The sequence below is a fragment of the Rhinopithecus roxellana genome, chromosome 10 (assembly GCF_007565055.1).
Source record: "Rhinopithecus roxellana isolate Shanxi Qingling chromosome 10, ASM756505v1, whole genome shotgun sequence".
NCBI classification, from domain to species: Eukaryota; Metazoa; Chordata; class Mammalia; order Primates; family Cercopithecidae; genus Rhinopithecus; species Rhinopithecus roxellana.
Genome location: NC_044558.1, coordinates 41,099,278 through 41,121,525, shown reverse-complemented (window position 1 = coordinate 41,121,525; position 22,248 = coordinate 41,099,278). Strand labels below are relative to the sequence as shown.

The 22,248-nt window shown below is 40.8% G+C and overlaps 1 protein-coding gene across 6 annotated transcripts in view; it reads right to left on the bottom strand.

The window, feature by feature from the left end:
* The window catches only part of BEST3 (bestrophin 3), a 46,103-nt gene that overhangs the window by 19,527 nt on the left and 4,328 nt on the right, over nt 1–22,248 (bottom strand). For 2 of the 6 annotated variants that reach the window (XM_010358729.1, XM_010358728.2), the window contains exons 3-7: nt 21,454–21,548; nt 20,759–20,992; nt 5,565–5,719; nt 4,028–4,105; nt 3,764–3,916 (exon numbers count right to left, since the gene is read on the bottom strand). In XM_010358729.1, coding sequence (XP_010357031.1) covers nt 3,764–3,916; nt 4,028–4,105; nt 5,565–5,719; nt 20,759–20,992; nt 21,454–21,548 — 715 coding nt within the window. Of the gene's footprint in view, nt 1–3,763; nt 3,917–4,027; nt 4,106–5,564; nt 5,720–10,061; nt 11,422–16,152; nt 16,364–20,758; nt 20,993–21,453; nt 21,549–22,248 lie in introns of those variants that run through there. The other 4 variants (XM_010358730.2, XM_010358732.2, XM_010358733.2 and 1 more) reach the window with 4 other exon arrangements.

The following is a 22,248-nucleotide window of genomic DNA, read 5'->3' as shown; positions in this document are numbered from 1 at the left end:
GAATGATGCACCTTTGTAGGTATGCTCTCCAAATGGATCTGTCCATTCAACTGGTGACAATGCAGGCCCTATCAGGGGAAGCCATGTCCGATTTAGGAGCCAAATCAAATGACTGAATAGTGAAGGAGAACCAACTATTTGCAAGGCACCCTGAAGGGTACACAGGCTGTGCTTTCAGGGAATTTACAGGGCTCAGATAATAAGGCAAAATGTACACAGGGAGAAGGTTAAACAGCAAAGAAAGACTTAAATCACAATGAAAGAAAATAATATAAGAGGCTTTCACAATTTATTTTTATTTTTTTAGACAGTGTCTCACCCTGTTGCCCAGGCTGGAGTGCAGTGGCATAATCGCAACTCACTGCAAACTCTGCCTCCCAGGTTCAAGCAATACTCCTGCCTCAGTCTTCTGAGTAGCTGGGACTACAGGCGAGCACCAGCACATCCAGCTAATTTTTTTTGGATTTTTTTTCAGTAGAGATGGGGTTTCACCATGTTGGCCAGGCTGGTCTTGAACCCCTGAGCTCAGGTGTTCTGCCCTCCTCGACCTCCCAAAGTGTTGGGATTACAGGCATGAGCCACTTGTGCCTGGCCGAGCTTTCACAGTTATTGAACATAACTGCTAAGTAAATGAGTCAGAGAGCTAGTAAGTCCTAAAGCTGGAAATTGAGGCTTACTTAGTTTTACCCTAAAGGATTTACCCTTATCCAGTAAGTTAGTTTTCCTGCCGGGAAAATGTTAGGTAACTATTGTCACGTATCTTTGAATATTTGATCAATATTAAATATTCTTATCATGTTCCTGAATTGAATAGCCTTCTTGATGAGAGGTTTATATATAAAATACAACTTATCTATCATTTTCCTTGTTGAAAATTTTCACTTGGTTTTTATTATCTGGACATGTGTGCATGCCTGTGTGTGTGTGAGAGAGAGAGAGAGGGGGAGAGAATTGGGAGAGAGGGAGATTTTACATTGAGTCTAGATGGAAAAAAATTTTAAATGTGTAAAATAAAGGTACCATGTGATTAGTTTTTAGAGTCTCAATATTCTAGATTCTGAAACTATTCAGTAGAAAATCTACCTACTTTTAGGATTTAAGTCAACATATTAATACTTAGAGCAGTTCTTTTCAACCTTGGCTGCACATTAAACTCACCTGAGGAGCTCGTTAAAAAACCCAACTGATGCCTGGGTTCCTTCTGCAGAGATTCCGATTTAACCAGGCTGAGCCCAGGCGTCAGTGTCGGGTAAAGCTCCCAGGGGATTTTAATATGTGGCTCTTATTTTAAGTGCCTTTCCTTAGGCAGGTCTGTGTCCTGAATCAGTAAGCCTCACAGTGATATCTATGTTGTTCTTGTCACCAGTTTCATGGGGCTATCTGCCCTTTCTTGCCTGGAGATTTACTTAGATTAATTAAGGGTTGAGTCCTGAAACCTTTTTTTATTCTGTCCAGATTTTCATTTTTATGCAATCAGTCCTGCATATATTATCATAGTCTACATTAAATTGACAAAATGGCATATATGTTTCTGAATTGACAATCTCAAAATATATCTTTTATTCCACTTGGGGCTGCATTTTCAGCAAGTAGCTGAATGATATACTATTCATAAGGTTAAGATGGCTTTTCTATACTTTGAAAAGATTTATAAATATCCTAATCATTGAGATAGAACAGCTGTTTAGAAATGGAGGCACAACCCATTGGTGTTTAGGTTTGCCTATCTTTTTTTATGAGATGGAGTTTCGCTCTTGTTGCCCAGGCTGGAGTGCAATGGTGCGATTTCGGCTCGCAACCTCTGCCTCCCAGGGTCAAGCGATTTTCCTGCCTCAGCCTCCCAAAGTGCTGGGATTATAGGCGTGTGCCACCACACCCAGCAGGTTTGCCTATCCTTTAATGGAGCTAAGATTGTGCCTTTTAATATTTTGTCTTTTAAGATTTATTTTATTTTATTTTATTTTAGACAGGGTTTTGCTCTGTTACCCAGGCTGGAGTGCAGTGGTGTGAACATGGCTCACTGCACCCTCGGCCTCCTGGGCTCAAGCGACCCTTCCACCTCAGCCTCCTCGGTAGCTGGGACTGCAGGCATGCGCCACCATGCCTGCTAATTTTTTGTTTTTTGTTTTTTTTTTTTGGAGAGATGGGGTTTTGCCATGTTGCCCAGGCTGGTCTTGAACTCCTGAGCAATCCTCCTACCTCAGTCTCTCAAAGTGCTGGGGTTACAGTCATGAGACACCGTGCTGGACTTTAAAACAGTTTATAAAGGAAAAGGATGTAAATATTTTAGAAAGCATGTCAGAAGGAAAGAACCATTATTTGCTCTTTACAAGCAGTCAAGCACCTTACATGGACACAAAACAAAGAATAAAAAGCTTGGCGCAACTTGGGAAAGGAAGAAAAGTACTTTTTGAGAATGATTGAGTATTTGTGCCACTGTGGTGATTTTATCTTTATAAAGCTAAACTCTACTTTTTCCTCTAATGGAAAATGAAAGTCATTAGTCTCTTCTGCGTTCTTGCTCCTATGCAGGTAGAAATAATTAAGAATCATGGTAATCTGATTAAAAATGCTTTTGCCATTTGTAAGGGACATGCCTTTACTCTTTGGAGTATAATTGGAAGTGTCAACATATTATTTTTTTTGGTTAAGATTCAAACCAATGAAAGGAAAGGCTTCTGCAGGAAAAATTCCACTGCGACCTGAAGGCCTCAACGGGTCACGACAACGTGTGGCTCTTTGGAAGGCCAAACATTTGAAAATTCTACTTTATGAATATCATCCTCATACCATCATTGCCTTTCAGTGAATTTAATGAAGCCATTGTCATTGATTTTTTTCTATCACATACTTCCCATTTGGAAGTTTAGAGAGGTGATGGAAGAATCGGGTCTCTGATATTTACACACATATATTTGAGGAGGTGGTGATGAAGGGAGGGGAAGCAAGGAAAATTCTACACAGATAGTTAGGCAAGCCATTCTCACCTCCTGAACCTGTTTAATTCCCTGGCAAACCAGATGTTGTCATTATTTCTGGTGTTCTAGTTCTGATTCTGAGGAATTCTGAGTCTCAGTTCTGGTTTTGAAAATGGGGTACATTTAGACCGGGCACGGTGGCTCACGCCTGTAATCCCAGCTACTTGGGAGGCTGAGGTAGGAGAATTGCTTCAACCCGGGAGGCGGAGGTTGTAGTGAGCCGAGACTGCGTCACTGCACTCCAGCCTGGGCAACAGAGCAAGACTCTGTCTCAGGAAAAAAAAAAAAAAGAAAATGGGGTACATTTAATGTTGTGAGACAGCTAGCAGAATTTCAGGGAATTGCAATAACTATTTATAGAGTTGAGCAGAACCAAGATTCTACCACAATATTAATGGTTAAGTCTGATTTATAAGGCTTCTTGTTGACTCTTTTACTCTGCCTAGTTGCTTATTGTGGTACACAATGTCAATGCAGGTACACTTATTACTTTAGTTACACTATTGTAATCCTAATGGGAACACACAGAGACGTAAAAGAGAATCAGTAACCATAAAACAGTGTTCTTCTAACGTCTTTGCACAAATGAGCTGCTTCCGACAGTACTGAGTATATCCCTGTCACCTGAATCCCAGGCAGAAAAGTAATAATATTGCTGAGCTATTACATGTTAGATCTACCTTTGACTCACTCATGAATGATTTGCTAAAGACTCAGTAAAGGATCAGTGTGGAGAGTCTGGAACATAACAGATTACAAAGTGGGGCCCTGAGACCACTGGCTACCTTGAGCCATCCTGCATAGAAGAAGAATTGTAGGAGGGTGAAGATTGGAATGTAAAGATCCAAGTCATGCCCTGCGTAGCCTTTGGTGGGATCCAAAAACTGGCGTCCAATCAGGCACGCAAAGAAGAAGGTATAGACAGCGAGAGTGACAACCTGGAACAGAGAGAGACCGGAGTGAGGGGACGGTGCTGGCCTCCCACAGCAAAGCTACAGTGCCAAGGTGAACAAGTAGAAATAAAGAATTCCGTGCAAAGTATTTCTTACCTGGGTGTAAACCAGCGGAATCCCAACCCAGTCATAACCGAATAAGAGGCTGCACCAAGAGCGGTATCGATTCATTTCCTAAGCCAGAAACAGATCAAGCATGATTTACTAAGATGACAGGTGTGGTAATAAGCACTTACTGGGATTCAGAATGTGAGCATGTCTTTTACAGGACTGACTATAAGACTAGTAAATTGATTCCCAAGGATACTCCTAAAGGAAAGTTCTAAAAATGACAATCAATCAATGAACATCATTGGAACAATGAGTTCATTGATAAGTACATTTGGACATAAAAAAAAAATTAAAACAAGTCATGGCCAGGTGTGGTGGCTCATGCCTATAATCCCAGCACTTTGGGAGGCCGAGGCAGGAGGATTGTTTGAGCCCAGGAGTTTGAGATAAGCCTGGGCAACACAGAAACACGTTGTTTCTACAAAAAGTAAATAAATTAGCTAGGCTTGGTGTCACGTGCCTGTCGTCCCAGTTACTCCAGAGGCTGAGGTGAGAGAATCACTTGCGTATAAGAGGTCAAGGCTGCAGTGAGCCATGATTGCGCCACTGTGCTGCATGTAGCCTGGACAACAGAGTGACACTATTTCCAAAAACAAAAGGACTTCATAGAAATATTCCCCCGCCATTCTATTGAACCCATAATTTCCAACGTTTATATTGGCCCAAAGTCATGGTGAGAAGGAAATTGCTAATATTTTAAATAAGTAATTTTTATCAATTTTGGTAGGTAATCTGGAAGCAATTTTTTTTGTTTCTCTCATTTTAAAACATGCTTACTGTAGATCTTAGAAAAGAGATATAATTACTCCCACAAACAGAGACTATAACTCTCATATTGACAGAAAATCTATCTCTGAAGCAGGAAGGACAGGATTCTTTGATTTTTTCGTCTATTGCACACAAGTTATTATGTAAGACTAGGCAAAAGAGTTCACATTAATTTGGGTGCTATTTTTAAACAATTCACTCCCGTTAGCCTAATCCAGGGAGGGGACTGTCATAGCACAAATCTATCCAGCCCCTACATAAAAATTTTTTTGGGGGGGGTTATTTTGTTTAATGAAAATACTATTTTACTTACTAGAGTATCTGAAAGGTTGGCTTAATGTCGTGATATTCCAATTTTGGGGAAATATTTGGCTGGGAAGGTTTATTTCTCCTCCAGATTTTTTTCTAGAATCCTGGAGCCAGGGATGGCAAATACACTACATGGGCACCATAGCTTTCTGAGCCCTTGGCGACCCTTGGCTAATCAATCAAGGAACACTTTCTTATAGAGCCTATTACAAAGCATGATTCTGTTTAAAATGCAGCTTCCAAGGAACCATTTCCAAGCAACTCGAGTTTAACCTGTGTACCGCCTCTGTCCTGCATGTTGAGGGGTCTGACACTGGTCCAATCTTTCCAGTTCCTCCGGAACCAGGACTGAACAAAGCTGACTCTTCCTGGTCTAATGTGCTATATCCAGGTCCCTCTTGGTCTCTAATTAGCACCTTTTTCTTGTGATTTATGATATACTTACAGTCATCAATGATTGCAGATCAACACTGTCTCTGATTCTACCTTCATTCCGGGCTTTAGTTGCAAGGTTTCCAAACCAGATGAATGGAACCCAATATTTCAGATGAGGAGACTTGAGGTGGTTGAATAATTTCCTTTCATCTGCTGTCATAAAACCTTTACAAAAAAGTAAAAATGGGTAGGTATACAGACTGTTTGACACTAACATGTTACCACATTTCAGCATCTTTATGTAAGCATATAATGAGGGGATATTAAAGAAATATGAAATAAAGGTTCCTGTCTCAAGTAGTTTATACTTGTATTAGAGTTAAGGAATGTGTGTGTGTGAGCACACATACACATACATATACATGCACACCCAAAAGTTATATAAAATCCCTGATAGAGGAGGCCATCAGGAGGTAAGGAGACATTAAATGTGAACTAGAACATTTGGGGAAATTTCTTCTTTAGGTTTTGGTTTAGGCATCTAAAGTTGGGAACCATAATGCTTAGAATTGTTATGATTAAAATAATACAATATGAGAATGTATACAAAGCACGTGGCATAGTGCCGAACACGTAATTCACATGACTTTTCTCCTGATCTCTCCTTTCCAAGTCCTGCTTAATCACGTTCTCCTCCCTGAAGCCTTTCTTGAGTCCTTCTTTCTGTTTCCTGGGGGATCTCTTCCCTTTGAAGTTCCCACATGGTACTCGCTCTTGGCTTGCATCACAGTAATATTACACCTAAATGTTTCCCTTACTATGACCCTTTCGAAGGGCAAAGAGTATATTAATCTTCATCGTCCCCATAGCATTTTGCACATACTTTAAAATTGTTTCTTTGTGGTCGGGTGCAGTGGCTCATGCCTGTAATCCCAGCACTTTGGGAGGCCGAGGTGGGTGGATCGCTTGAGGTCAGGAGTTCAACACCAGCCTGGCCAACATGGTGAAACCTTGTCTCTACTAAAAATACAAAAATTAGTCGGGCATGGTGACGCACACCTGTAATCTCAGCTACTGGGGAGGCTCAGGCATGAAAATTGCATGAACCCGGGAAGCAGAGGTTGCAGTGAGCAGAGGTTGTGCCACTGCACTCCAGCCTGGGTGATAGAGTGGGACTGTCTCCCCGCCCCCCAAAAAAGGGTTTCTTTGTGTGTGTGTGTGTGCATGTGTATATGCGTGCATGTGTGTGTGTGTGTTTGTGTATAAAATGCAATTTGCTTGGGCTTGCAGTGACCTCTCTGAGCCTCAATTTTCTCATCCGTAAAAGAGAGATAATATTTGCTTCACAGGGATGTTGTAGAATTACCTGAGATGATGAATATGTGTCAAGATGTTATTTAACATAATGCTTAGCACACACTTAGCACCCACAAAGCACTAAGGCATATTATGTGAAACTTTAGTTATCCTCTGCCTCCTCCTCCCTCCCCCAAACACCAAGGGAAGAGGAGATTGAATGACTGAATAATAGAAGAGGAATAAGGTAACAGATTTATTTAATAAACATTTATTGAATGCCTACTATATACCAGGGTTTGTTTGCAACAAGATGCACTTTAAAACTTGCAGTTTACACTTGATCTTTTTTTTTCTTTTTGAGACGGAGTCTCGCTCTGTCGCCCAGGCTGGGGTGCAGTGGCGATCTTGGCTCACTGCAAGCTCTGCCTCCCGTGTTCACGCCATTTTCCTGCCTCAGCCTCCGGAGTAGCTGGGACTACAGGAGCCCACCACCACGCCCAGCTAATTTTTTGTATTTTTAGTAGAGACGGGGTTTCATTGTGTTAGCCAGGATTGTCTTAATCTCCTGACCTGGTGATCCACCCACCTCGGCCTCCCAAAGTCCTGGGATTACAGGCGTGAGCCGCCGCCTGACCGATCTTTTCTTTTTAGAAATTTAGATTGAATAATTCAAATGGCACAAAAATCCCAAAGGGCCAAAGGACTGCTAGTGGTGAAAGTCTCCTTTTCCCAGTCACAAAGTTTCCCTCCCTGGAGGAAATCACGATGATCCGTCTATTGTGTATCTTTCCAGAGAAATCTCATGGATTTTCATACAGGCCTATTTTTAAAAACATAAAAGATTTTATACTTCATATGTGTCTGCCATTTGCTTCTATTTTTCAGGTATATCTTGAAGATTTAAAAAATTAATATATAGAGAGCAGCAGCACTCCTTTTAATGGCTGCTCTCTATATATTAACATTGTTAATTATATATAATATTTAGCTAGCTCCTTTTTAAATAGACATTTAAGACATTTAAGTTGTTTTTGATTTTTTTTATTACTAAAAATAATGCTGTAATGACTCTCCTGGTATGTACCCCCTTGGCTCTTTAAGTAGCTTTTAAATATTAATTATGATTTAATATAAATACTGTTTTCTGAATTAAAACATTTCTAAAACTGATTTTTATTAGATATTAATTTTTGGGTTTTTTTCTCTCAGAAATGCAATCATTTGCTTATGGAATTCTGATACTACATTCAGACGAAAATCAACTTTTGCCCTAATATAACACATTTTTCTATCTTTAACCATCTGTAATCAGTTAACAAATCTGGTTGTCCTATTTAAGGTAATCCTTTTGCCGGGTGCAGTGGCTCATGCCTATAATCCCAGCACTTTGGGAGGCCCAGGCAGGAGGATTCCTTAGGCCAGGAGTTTGTGAACAGCCTGGGCAACATAGCAAGACTCCATCTCATGAATAAATAAATAAATAAATAAATAAATAAATAAATAATCCTCCCTCCTTACGATGCAGGCCAAATTTTATTTAAGAGATAGTGTTACAGTAAAAAAAATATATATATCAAAGGAGGAATGAGGTATGCCCATTTTGAGAGTCATCAATTTATAGAGCTTTGGCGTTATGTAGATCTTTGACGTGACCTAGGCCATTGTTTTTAAGAATAAGATCCAAAGGCCATAGATCTGAATCACTTGTGATATCTATTAAATATGGAGAGGCCTGGACCCAGACCCCGACTACTAAATCAGGCTCAGTAGGGCAGGAGTTCTCAATCCAGGTCTGCACCTTAGAATCTCATAGGGGTACTTTTAGAAAATACCAATGGCAGCCGGGCGTGGTGGCTCATGCCTGTATTCCCAGCACTTTGGGAGGCTGAGGTGGGTGGATCACCTGAGGTCAGGAGTTCGACACCAGCCTGACCAACATGGTGAAACCCACTCTCTACTAAAAATACAAAAATTAGCCAGGCATAGTGGCAGGGACCTGTAATCCTAGCTGCTTGGGAGGCTGAGGCAGGAGAATTGCTTGAACCCTGGAGGCGGAGGTTGCAGTGAGCCAAGATTGTGCCATTGTATTCCAGCCTGGGCGACAGAGTGAGACTCCGTCTCAAAAAAACAAAAAACAAAAAACAAAAAAACAATGGCTAGGTCTTATATCGTTAGAGATTCTGATTCAATTAATCTAGGATGAGGCCAGGCATCAGCATTCTTTTAAACCTTCCTGGGTGATTTAATAGAATTGGGTCTAGGCAGTTGCATGTTTTCCAAGCTGTGCAGAAAATTCTGACATATAGTGGTGTTTGAAAATCACTGTCCCACTAACTGAAGGTCCTGTTTATTCAGGATCTGAAATAAGCAAAGTAACAACTACAAAGCCAATATTTACCAATAGGAGACTAGTTTTAGATAACATTCGGGTTGTTTATACTAGCTTAGAAGGGTTCTCTGCATGTCTGGAGAATGGCACTCTCTCTGAAAGTATAAAATAAAAATGAGCTTGGTAATTCTCTTCTTGTTTCTCAGTGCATCTCAGAGTTGTTGCACGATCTAAAAAATCTGTTTTTGCTTTTCAAAGAATTGCAGAGCATGATTAAATCTTTTTTTTTTTTTTTTCAATTTTTTATGGGACAGAGTCTTCCTATGTCATCCAGACTGGAATGCAGTGGTGTGATCTTTGGCTCACTGCAGCCTCAGCCTCCTGAGCTCAAGCAGTTCTTCCACCTCTGCCTCCTGAGTAGCTGGGTCTACAGGCACACGCCACTATGCCTGGCTAATTTTTGTATTTTTTGTAGAGATTGGGTTTCACCATGTTGCCCAGGTGGGTCTTGAACTTCCTGGGCTCAAGTGATCTGCCTGCCTTGGCCTCCCAAAGTGCTGGGATTACAGCCATGTGCCACTATGCCTGGCCAGTTAAATCTCATTGGATGAAGTTAATAAACTTGATCTGTCTTGGCTTTATGGAAGACTTGCTGTGTAGCCTGTTCTCACATATCCCATATCAATTGTCTAACAGTGATATTCTTGAAACCTAGAGTGCAATTTTCAAAAATGATCCCGTTTATATACTGGCTTCATTCTATCATTTGACCAAAGAATAACTTTATCTCTGGTTATTTTTTATTCAGAAGTATGGATCAAATTGTGCTAGCAAGTCCTTTCTTAGCTTCTATGCAGAAGGCAAGAGTGAGGGTTTATTTGGTGCAAACACTAAAGCAAGAGATTGAAAGAGGACAAGTAGAGCAAGAAGAGCTGGTGATTTTGTTTTTAGCACAACTTTTTTGAGTATTTTGCTAGGTGCTGTGAAAGATGAATGACAATCACTGAGACATTAATGTATCCTCTAAGAATATATAAGCAGAATAATTTTCATTATTCCTTGCAGGGTCACACATCGTATTTATCCAAAGTGTGAAAGGAAAATATCTTGGGTCCCCAGAATCACTAAGCTAAAGGGAAAAGTCAAGTTGGGAACTGCTTACGACCTACCTCCCATTCTATTAAAGTCATTGCTCCGCTCACTGAGATAAATGCATGTCTGATTGCCTCCTTTGGAGAGGCTAATCAGAAACTCAGAAGAATGCAACCATTTGTCTTTTATCTACCTATGACCTGGAAGCCCCCTCCCCACTTTGAGTTGTCCCCTGCTTTTCCAGACTGAACCAATGTTTATCTCACATACGTTGATCGATGTCTCATGTCTTCCTACGATGTATGAAACCAAACTGTTCTGACCACTTTGGGCCATGTCATCAGGACCACCTGAGGCTGTGTCATGGGTACACATCCTCAACCTTGGCAAAATAAACTTTCTAAATTCACTGAGACCTGTCTCAGATTTTGGGGTTCACAAAAGTAACACCTTTGGAAATCAAAGTTCGTCAACTGAAAGAAAATCTCTAGATTGTTGGTCAAGTCCATTCCAAAAGTATTTGTTATGAAACGGAATGTCACCCTTATCAGGACTTCAAGCCATTTTAAGCAGAGACCAATTTTTTTTTTCAGAATATGATCATTATTGCCATTGCTGAGGCTATGCTAATGATAGTTACTGATCTGCTACAGTTTGGCAACACTCTCAGTGGGCTTGTCCTCCCACCACTTGGTTCCCTGCACGTGTCTGTCTCCATGCCATGCTCTCCTCAAGCCCCATCACACCCCTGGCATAGATATTTTATCCTGCCATTGCATCTGCCTACAGTTTCTCTTGCTATCGCTTTTCCTTCTGGCTGGCTCAGCTCTGCTCAGCAATTTTCTTATTGTTTATCCCCAAAACCCTCCTTCGTCTTTCTAATCAGAGTAAAATCCATCTCTCAATATAGATACATGTTTGCATTTACTCTCTGTTGAGTTGTGGTTTGATGGAGCAGGATCTGCTACTTTAAGACAAAATTTTATTGCCCTCAAGCCAAAGGATTAATTACATCCATTGATAGACAAAATTCCAGTCATCATAAATTCTGCCTGCTGTACAGTTGGTCTATTTTTCCTTGATTGAAGTTGAGGCAGATGTCTTTTGCCTTTCAAGCAGAGTATTCAAACGAGGCTCTATTAGCAGAGGAACTAAAAGCTCTGCATCTCAAAACTTGAAGGCAGAATGGGTTTGATGCCAGTTCTTTCTGAAAGAGAAAGTTGTGCATTCAGCATCTGAGCCCTTCTCCAAGGGATGACACTTTTTCAGGAAGAGTGCAATGTGCCTGGCTTGTTTTTATCTCTGTGTTTTCCAAATGAATGGAATGAAGCCACCAACTTCAGTTATAGCTGTCCTTTCCATTCAATGGAAGAGGTTTAGAAATCCCTGTCAATTGGGAAAATCAAGCGGGGGAGCAAAATGAGATTGAGAGAGGAATGAAATCACATTGCAACAACATCATGCAGGGCAGGATGCCAACCAGGTTTTTTGTTTGTTTGTTTACCATGAACCACAGTAAGATATATGTTGTTCACAAAACAGTTATTGGCCCTGCCGCATGCGCATGATGTGCTTTCTGCTATTCTATTCTATTCTATTCTATTCTATTCTATTCTATTCTATTCTATTCTATTCTTCTCCATTCCATTCCACTAAAAATGCTGGTTACAAGCCATTAACCTGATTTAAGAATCCCATAATGAGTTACAAACCATAGCTGGAAAAGTCTGAAGTAGGATACAGTGGAGTAAAATCAGTTTCTGGGAGTAGCAGTAAGGAACAGAGACAGACACTCCTCTATTATATTGATATGAGCAAATCTCTAGTTACCCATATCCTTGTCCCTGAATTAGTATCCCATCTGGTAATTCACTGCCTTCTCCATAATCACACACAAGAAATAACATACAAAGAAATCAGTGCTTTTAAATCCTCATCTGCATAGTGGCCCAGAATTTTATTTGCCCTGGGTAGAATAGATCTGAGGCAATTTGCAGATGAAATTGGAGGAATTAATTGATGCGTTCTAGTGCAGCTGTTCCTAAACTCTGCTATACATTACAATGGTCTGGGGAGTTTTGAAAAATCCTGATGCCCAGGTTGCTCTACATACCTAATGAATCCTAATATCTGAGAATGGGAGTCAGGCATCTGAATTTTTAAAAGATCACCAGAGATTCCAACATGCAGCAAAGTTTAGGTTGAACAACTGCCCTCATGTTGATCATTTCGGCATTCGCAGTCTGGGTCAAACATGTGCAGTGCTTCTAGGGAGCCTGTTTAAAATGTCAATTTCTAGGTCCTAAGCCCTAGATCTGATTCCCTAGGTTGCCTAGGAACCTGCAGTTTAGAGAAGCGCCTTTGCTAATTCGGTGAATGTGGTCTGCAATCATACTTTGAGAAATACTGAGTGGATAACCTTTATTTAACTCCTAAAATAGAAATGTGGGGGAACCTTCAAACTCTGACCCACTGAGACGATCCATGCTATTAATCCAAGAAGGGCTAGTTCTGCATGCACTTTCTCTCATGTGCAGAGCAAGTACACATAGGTGATTCAAGTTTCACTCACAAGATGACATTCTGTCTGTTCCGACCTCATCATGTGAGACTACAGAGGGGTGACTTACTCAGCCTCTAAAAGTTTAGCCAACAGAGGAAAAACTGGCACAGCTGTGAATACCACCGTTCCCTTGGCTCTCACTCTTATAACACAAGGCAGTGGAGAGTCAGAGACCAAGGAGCCCCAGAGCTGTGTAATGCATCAGGGGAAAAAAAAGCAAAAACCAAAAAAAAAAAAAAAAAAAAAAACAACAACAACAAAAAACAGCCCACCCGGGGCAGAAATGTTATACCAGATTCAATTAATTTTGTGAATGTTACATAATATATTATACAAAAGTCATTTTAGTTTACTTAGTGAGAGAAGAGAAGATCACAGATTAAATGATCTATCTGTGCCAGAAATGCAAATGTGGTTCTAACAGTATTAATTCCATGTTAGAGAAAAGCTTGCTTGTTTGAATAATATTATTGTTTTCCTTGAGTTTGTAGATTAGTCCCAAAAAACAGCCTCAAGAAAACAGAACCTTCAACAGAGATAAAATAAAATATGCTGGCTGGGCTCGGTGGCTCATGCCTATAATCCCAGCACTTTGAGAGGCTGAGGTGGGGGGATCACTTGAGGCAGGAGTTCGAGACCAGCCTGGCCAACATGGTGAAACCCTGTCTCTACTAAAAATACAAAAATTAGCTGGGTGTAGTGGCGTGTGCCTGTAATCCCAGCTACTTGGGCAGCTGAGGCAGGAGAAGCACTTGAACTGGGGAGGCAGAGGTTGCAGTGAGGCAAGACTGCAACACTACGCTCTAGCCTGGGCAACACAGCAAGATTCTGTCGAACGAAAGAAAAAGAAAGAAAGAAAGAAAGAAAGAAAGAAAGAAAGAAAGAAAGAAAGAAAGAAAGAAAGAAAGAAAGAAAGAAAGGAGGGAGGGAGGGAGGGAGGGAGGGAGGGAGGGAGGGAGGGAGGGAGGGAGGGAAGGAAGGAAGGAAGGAAGGAAGGAAGGAAGGAGGAAGGAAGGAAGGAAGGAAGGAAAAAAGGAAGAAAGGAAGGAAAGAAAGAAAGCAGGGAGGGAGGGAGGAAGGAAGGAAGGAAGGAGAGAGAGAAAGAGAGAGAAAGGAAAGAAAGAAAGAAAAAGAAAATACATTGACCAACAGCTCTGGGAATGGGCTGACTAGCCTGTAAGAATAGGCTGATGGCACCTGCAGAATGTCAAAACTTTCACCAAGAAAGCAATGATTAACTGCCTAGCTGACTGAAACTGCTTACGTTTCACAAGACTGTTTTGATCTTCATTTCTCTTAATTTCCCTTAAAAACTCTTTACCTAGAGGCACAATTCTGAAAGGTGGCCTTTCAACTCTAGTTCACTGCCTTCCCCTGGTTACTGACTTCTCTAATAAAGCTAACATTCCTTTTACCAAAGTTCTTGAGTTGTTTGGCTTTTAAGCAGTAAGTGACCCAGACCCGAGTTCCAGTTATAGGGCTAGCCTTATAGCCAGAGCATCTGAAGTTAGAACTTTTATCTCAACATCCATTGACAACTGGTAGCTTGCTTGTTATATTAATGTCTGTTAACCATAAGTGTCAGTAACAATTCCAATGGAGTCTCATCAGGCTCCCTGTAGTCAGAGAAGACAGTCAAGAAACTTTACATTAAGATTCCAGGGCAGGCCAGGTGTGGTGGCTCATGCCAGAAATCCCAGCCCTTTGGGAGGCCTGGTGGGAGGATTGCTTGAGGCCAGGAGTTCAAGACCAGCATAGGTCAACTTAGTGAGACTCCATATCAAAAAAAAAGGATTAAAATAAACAAAAAAATAAATTGGTCAGGCACAGTGGTGCACATCTGTAGTCCTAGTTGCTCAAAAGGCTGAGGCAGGAGGATGGCTTGAGCCCAGAAGTTTGAGGTTACTGTAAGCTATGACCGTGCTACTGCACTCCAGCTTGGGCAACTGAGTGAGAACCTGTCTCCAAAAAAAAAAATAAATAAATAAATAAAGACTCCAAGGCTTTAAGAAAATTAAAGGGTGTTTTTTCCTCAGAGGCTACTGTCTTATAACTACTTTTATGAGCTACTAAATACAGACAGAAACTATTTATTTTAGAGAGAGAGAATTGCAATGCAGAGATGTAAAGTTTAACTGCGAATACATTTGTACTTGTTTATGACAATGATTAAGATAAGATTTGTAGTAAATTTTATTAATCCTTGAGGATGGGGACCATATTTGTTCTGCTTATAAGGGTATTCCCAGTGCCTAGCACAGTGCCTGGCATATATTGTACACACAATAAACCTTTGTTGCATGAGCAAAGGCGTAATAGATCTAGCATCAGCTTGGTAATGTTTCTTTAAGAGGAACGTATATAATTTCCTATTACGTATCATTGTGCTTCTGGTAAGTAATTTTGAAGATGACTACTTTCCTCTCCTGATGCTTGTAAATACTAGATAAGATGTTTTGATTCAGTATGAGACCATACTATATGCATACAACTAAGGTCATCACTTGACTCAGCCAAGATCTGGAATTGTGCATCTGACTTGACTTGGAATGAGTGACATCTCCCAGGGCAGGTGATTGGAATGACTGGAATTTTCCAGAGCAGATTTGTAGCCAATAGGCAAAAGTAACAGAGGGTGTTGCAGTATCTCTGATAAATAATTGATCACAGACCAGTTCAGGGACTTTTCAGCATAATAGACATTATTCTGAATTCCACTGTTGTATTTTTATTTTCATATAAGCAGAAATAAAAACTTTTTTATTTTTAATTTGAGAAATTTAACCTGTAGCATCAAATTCTATATATTTCCCCAGCAGCATGCATTTTGGTCTTTTTATTTTTCAGAATAATGTAACTTGATTGTCCAACTTAAAAGCAAGGAAAGTTCAAGGATGAGCAGGTATGTGACCTAGCTCGTTCACCTCCAGCCAAGGAATTGCCAGATGCTTCAGAAGGAGGTGCTGGTCCTCACTCTTGGCCCTCTCGATTATTTCCTTCTGTCCAGCACTGAATCTATGTAGGCAAAAACCCTCGCAGAAGAAAGAGAAGCTGAGGGAAACCGATTGCCTCAAAGCCCATTGCTTCCCAGAGTGCAAGCCAGGGACCACCAGCCTCAGAGTCTCCAGGAGTTTGTTCAACACACGGATTCCTGGAGCCCATTCCAGACCTACTGAGTCAGAATCTCTGGGAGTGGTATCGTGGGATCCAAATTTTTAGCAATATTGATTTTAACAATATCTAATGCACCCTGAAGTGTGAGAACATGTACTTTCTCTTACAGGTGATTTTATGTAGAGAATTCAACTGACAAGAAGGTCCTTCATGGCCTTAACCTTGTCTCCACCCCTTTGGGGCCCTCAGTGCTTTGCTTACCAGTCCTCTCTGCCCTCAGGCAGGAGCAGGTGCCCTGGCTTTGGACTCAGGGGATCTGCCAAACATTTTCCGCCATCCCTGAACTTCCTGTTCTTCCCAGAAACCTTGGCACAGGCAAAGGACAGTCAGAGAGTGGCGGAGGCATATGCCCAGTTGGAAGAACTTGGAAGTGGACCCCATGTGCAGACTCTGAGTCAGCCCTCTCTGCTGGGGAAAGCAGGAAGTTCAGTGAGTCAGCACTGCCGGTGACAGGGGGCGCCGGCCTGGGGCAGCCAGTAAGACAGGCCTCTGAAGCGTCTCTCCTGGCTTAGAGGATAGTGGCTTGGAACCTTTGCCCTGCCGCCTAACACACAATGCATGCGTATAGTATATCAGTATATCTCATACTGAATCAAAACATCTTATCCAGTATTTACAAGCATCAGGAGAGCAAAGTAGTTATCTTCAAAATTACCAGAAGCACAATATATTCTTGTGGGGACTAGCTGTACCTACTACCCCTTTTCTGCCTTTTGAGAACATGCTTAGGAATTAATGAACGCAACTGGGACCTTCTCACTGAGATAATCAGTGATTGTGTCACAAGACCCTTGGAAAGGCTTTCACCTCATCAGAGCTCCTCTGTCAGTTCTCTTCTCCCTTCATCCACTTCAGACAGACCAACCAAAAAGTTTAAGTCAGAACTATGCTTGTTACATCCAAGCAGGTGGAATTCAAATCCCTTATACAGTAGCCTCCCTCCCACCAGACTGCTTCCTCAAAGCTCTTCTTTGTAATTCAGGAACCTCAAGCTGAAACCTTCAATCCATCCTTTCTTAATTGCTGCTGCTTTATCGTTGAGTTGGTGGTTGCCAAAGCCTTTTGCCCCAGGAGTGAGAAAAAGGGTTTAAAAAATAAGCATCCCAGAAAAGATGCAATACTTCTCAAACTTTGGGGTACTAAAAAAACCAACACAGGAGCATGTTTCACTGCAGATTCCTAGGCTGTATATCCAAAGGTTCTATTAGGTTCTATAATAATTCAGAAGGCCTGACGTGGGTAGGACCCAGGAATATACATTTTAAATACATAAACTCAAGTTATTCAAGATGTAGAGGGCCTGTGGGTCTGTGGTTCACTCCTAGAGACTAGTTTAAATGTACATCCAGAAGTGAAGGACTCATTTTGAGATTCCCTTGGAATGGCAGAAACATTGGTAGCTGAAGAGATAGAAGTATTTCAGTATTCCACATGCCTTGGAAAGGGAAAAGTCAGAGTGCAAGTACGTGGCAGACATCTGTACAAGTTTGAGAGGGAGTGGGCCTTGGTATTCTGAAAAATACACTCAAAGGAAATGAAATCATGTCATTTTCCTATTTGCCTCCCTATGTCTATTTGCCCCTCAGACCTGAGCACAGCTCAGTCCTCTGAGCTCATGTCTGACCAGAGGCCCCAGAGACCTCTCCATTGCCAGCCAACCTGGCTTCTTCCCGATGTGCTTTTAATATGAAGGTGACACTAAGAAGATGAGATTTGTTTTGAGGATTGGACCCGGCATCTGATTCCCGTCAGAATGCATTCTCTTCATTTCAAGGATGCGTCAGAACTGGAGAAATATCACCTCTGTTCATCCAAGTAAACTTTAGCTCAGCAACTTGGAATAGGTTATACATTTCTTGTTTGTTTTTAGGTCTTTCTTAGAGGTGGTAATTCTTAATCTATTTGTTCCTGGAGACATTAAGGTAAGATAAAATTGAGTTGTCTAGTAGTATTTTTAACTAGGTCATTCTGAAACAGTATTCTACTTTCATATTTGGAGGAAGGATGGCAATTAATTTTTTTAAAAGTTCCTACTGATTTTATATTATCATATACCTGTGCATGTGCCAGGCCTTCAGACCCTCCCCCTGAATGCCCCTTAACCAGCTCCTGGCACCCATTACTTTCTCACATCTCACTCTGCATCTCTAACAACGTCACCTACACCCCTTCTTCCTTATTTCCACCTTGACATTCACAACCTCTTGATCAAAATAGATCAAAAAGACCTGGGATATTATATTAATAACAAGTCTTCTAAAGTGGCTAGAGTGCTATGTTGTGCTGTTGTTCAATGGCAAGAAATCATGCAGCACTTACTGTGTGCCAGGAATGCTCTAAACATTTTGCAAATATGAACTTTTTAAATCCTCATAACAAGCCTATGGGGTATATGAGGTAGGTGCTATTATAAGTTACTTTAAGTCCATTTTATGGATTAGGAAACTGAGGAACAGAATGGTTAATTAACTCAGACAAAGTCATGCAGCTAGTAAGCTGTGAGATAAGGTTTCAAACCCTTACTCCGTGTTCTTAATCATTGTGAAAGTTGATAATAGAATTGGGTCATTCTTGTCATACCCAACTAAAACAGAGTCAAGAAGCCACCAGGAAAAAGCAGTTTTTGGCCAGGCATCACACCTGTAATCCCAGCACTTTGGGAGGCCGAGGTGGGTGGATCACAAGGTCAAGAGATTGAGACCATTCTGCCAACATGGTGAAACCCATCTCTACTAAAATACAAAAACTTAGCCTGGTGTGGTGGTGCGCACCTGTAGTCCCAGCTGCTTGGGAGGCTGAGGCAGGGGAATTGCTTGAACCCAGGAGGCAGAGATTGCAGTGAGCCAAGATTGCGCCACTTCACTCCAGCCTGGCCACGGAACAAGACTCTGTCTCAAAAAAAAAAAAAAAAAAAAAAAAAGGCAGCTGAGACACAAAGTAATTCTCTGCAGGCCTGGTTGCTGAAACTGCCTGCTATTACCGGAAACCAATTTTATAGTTGCTGAAATGATCTGCTGCAACTTGAAGACTAATTTTACCCACCTCCATCATTCACCAGTCAAAACTTGCCAGCTCCCCAGAAACTTACTAGTGCCAATGAACTTTCTCAAAGAGCAATATGTAACATTTCTGTCTTTTTATAAAACCTCCAAACTTCTCTTTGTATTTTGGACATACTGAATACCATCTGGTCTGTGTGTATGCCTCAAACTGGAGTTCTTTCTTCTCAAATAAAATGTGAAATGTAGACATTCATCTCTACAGTTTTATTTTGACTTCAGTAGTCACTATCTATATTAGCCATTTAAGAAGGCAAAACAAAAACAACAACAAAAAAAGCCAACAAAAACTCCAAAACAAACAAAAACTATTATGCGAAAATATCTATTTTCCAGGACATTTCGAAAAGGAGACTAAATACTGCAAACTAATGTGAGACTGGACTCAATGTAAAGGCAGAATCACCTCACGGTTCTTATGCATATGTGCCAAGAATTATCCATTTAATCCTCGCCCTATCGAAGGCTGATTTAACAGCTTCTTTGCTAAATATTTACACACCAAAGAGAATCATCCTTCAACAATTTACATCTCCTTTGAGGCACAAGAGACAAGAGGTCCACACTAAAACAGCTTTTGACTATCACCTCTCAGTGTCTGTCTAGATGAAACTGACATTGCCGGTTCCTACCAGAATCTATTAGAAAGTATTAACTTAGGAGTTTGGAGCCTAAATTTTAATTCTGGCCTTCCACTGATCAGCTGTGTAATTCAGTGCAGGTTGTAACCTTTCTGAATCTATTTTCTACCTTTTTCATGTTTTCTTGAGGTCCAAACGAAATAGCTATAAAGGAGACAAAACCGTATAGTGCTAGAAAACTGTAAGTTAATATGATAGATTATTTTTATTTTTTGGGATTGATGGGGACCTTGTCACCCAGGGTGGAATACAATGGCACGATCTCGACTCATTGCAACCTCCACTTCCCAGGTTCAAGCGATTCTCCTGCCTCAGCCTACTGAGTAGCTGGAATTACAGGCGTGAGCCAGCACGCCCAGCTAATTATTGTATTTTTAGTAGAGACGGGGTTTCACCATGTTGGCCAGGCTCATCTGGAACTCCTGACCTCAGGTGATTCACCCGCCTGGGCCTCCCAAAGAGCTCCGCCAGCCAGATTGTTTAAATAAATATAATTATTATTATGTTTACCTTAAGGCAACGTTACTATCTGCCACTTTCTCTCCCCTACCTCTGAAGTAAACTTGAGGGCAGGAATCATGTCTTATTCATCTTTGTCTCTTAGTTTGCTTCTGGCACATAGTAGGTAATCAATAAATGTTTCTTTTTCTTTTTTCTTTTCTTTCCTTTTCTTTCTTTCTCTCTCTCTTTTTTTTTTTTTTTTTTTTTTGAGACAGGGTCTGACTCTGTGGCCCAGGCTGGAGTGCAGTGCTGCAATCTCGGGTCACTGCAACCTCTGCCTCCGCCTCCTGGGTTCAAGTGATTCTCATGCCTCAGCCTCCCCAGTAGCTGGGATTACAGGCACAAGCCACCACGGCCGGCTCATTTTTTCTATTTTTAGTAGAGATGGGGTTTCGCCATGTTGGCCAGGTTCGTCTCAAACTCCTGACCTCAGGTGATCCACCCACCTTGACCTTCCACAGTGCTGGGATTACAGGCGTGAGCCACTGTGCCAGACCACTAAATGTTTCTTGAGTGAATAAACAAACATAAGGAATTTTCAAAGGAACTCTGGAGGTCCTGTCTCAGCTGAGAAAAGCTTATGGAAGGAAAAGCCATTCGTAGTACCTGCTTCAACCACGTGGTCCATTGTGGGAAACCGTTTGTACACAGCAGTGCTCACCGAGCGAAAGATGAGCAGGGAGGTGAGATTGACGTAACGCATCAGCGTCCTTCTAAGTAGGCGCCCGTGCTCGTCGCTTCCATGAACACTGCTGGAGATGAGGAACATTAGCCTGTCTGGCCAGGGCAAATTCACAAACTGGTTCCACCATCGGTTCACTACCAGAGTAACATAAAACCCTGTAGAATAACAGGAAATTATAAAGCAGTTTCTTACAGCAGACACGTTGGTGACACTGATGCTTTTAGCTGAATTTTAGCCTTTTTAGAGGTTGGAGGACAAAAATATGTTATTATCCATATCTTCTGATTTTGCCTTCCAGAAAAAAATGTCATTTGTGCCTGGCAATGCTTAAGCACCCTGTAAGTGGGTATTAGATCTCAAATATTGACTGCAAAAATGGAGAGTTAGTGAAGAGAAAGCTTAAATGTCCAATAGCAGATTATTTCCTCAAACTTGTTTGCTGTTAATTTAGCAAAAGCAGCCGTGAAGGCAAACCTTATGGATGAATCTGGTTCTATTGCAAGCGGTGGCTTTTCAGGCATGCTTCTCAGCTTGGAAACACTCCCATGCAGAGTCATCGGTGTCATCCTAACGGAGACAGCTGTGTGGCTGCAATCTGCGTGTGACCTATACTTACCAAGCACAAAGGTTACTGGAATTTGTTCAGCATATCTGTCACAGTAAATTGATAATTTTTCAAAGTAACGTTTTTGGGCTCCTGTAAGTAACAATCTGGAGCAAAAATAAAATGCACAGCCCTTTATGATATTATACTTCTGCACCTGCTTTGCAAGTGACATTAAGTGCAAACAATTAAGCACAAATAATCTGTTTTATTTTTGAAGGAGCAATAATTTTTTCCTTTTTTCTTAAGCTGATATGTCTCGAAAGCTTTTTAATTGCTTAATGTTTCAAGTGCTAACATTTTGTAAACATGATTGGCTATTAAATGGTGGGATTAATTAATCATTTTATTCTAAAAACTTTATATTTTAAAAGTTTTATATGATTGATTCATTGGATTTAGAGCAAGGCATGTTACAAAATAGGTCAGTTTTCATTTATTCATCAGGAATACCTTAAGAAGAGTGTATTATTGATTAAATAGGAATTAGCATTATTAAGTAATTGTTAAATAATAACACTGAATTTGACACATTGATCTTTCCCCTGAATATGCTACTTAGCACATTCTTGATTATCATGTGTTATACTTCAAGGGATTTTATTATACCTGTTCATTTTAAAGCCCAGAATTGTTTGGAGTCTAAAACAAATTTAACAATGAAAAATGAAAACTTTCATTATTAAATTGAGTCACTCTCCCAAAATTTATATTATAGATCTAACCCATCCTCCCCAAACCCCATTTTCTGGTATCGTTAAATATAAGTGCACTTAATGAGACCATTATTGATATTTACATTATAGG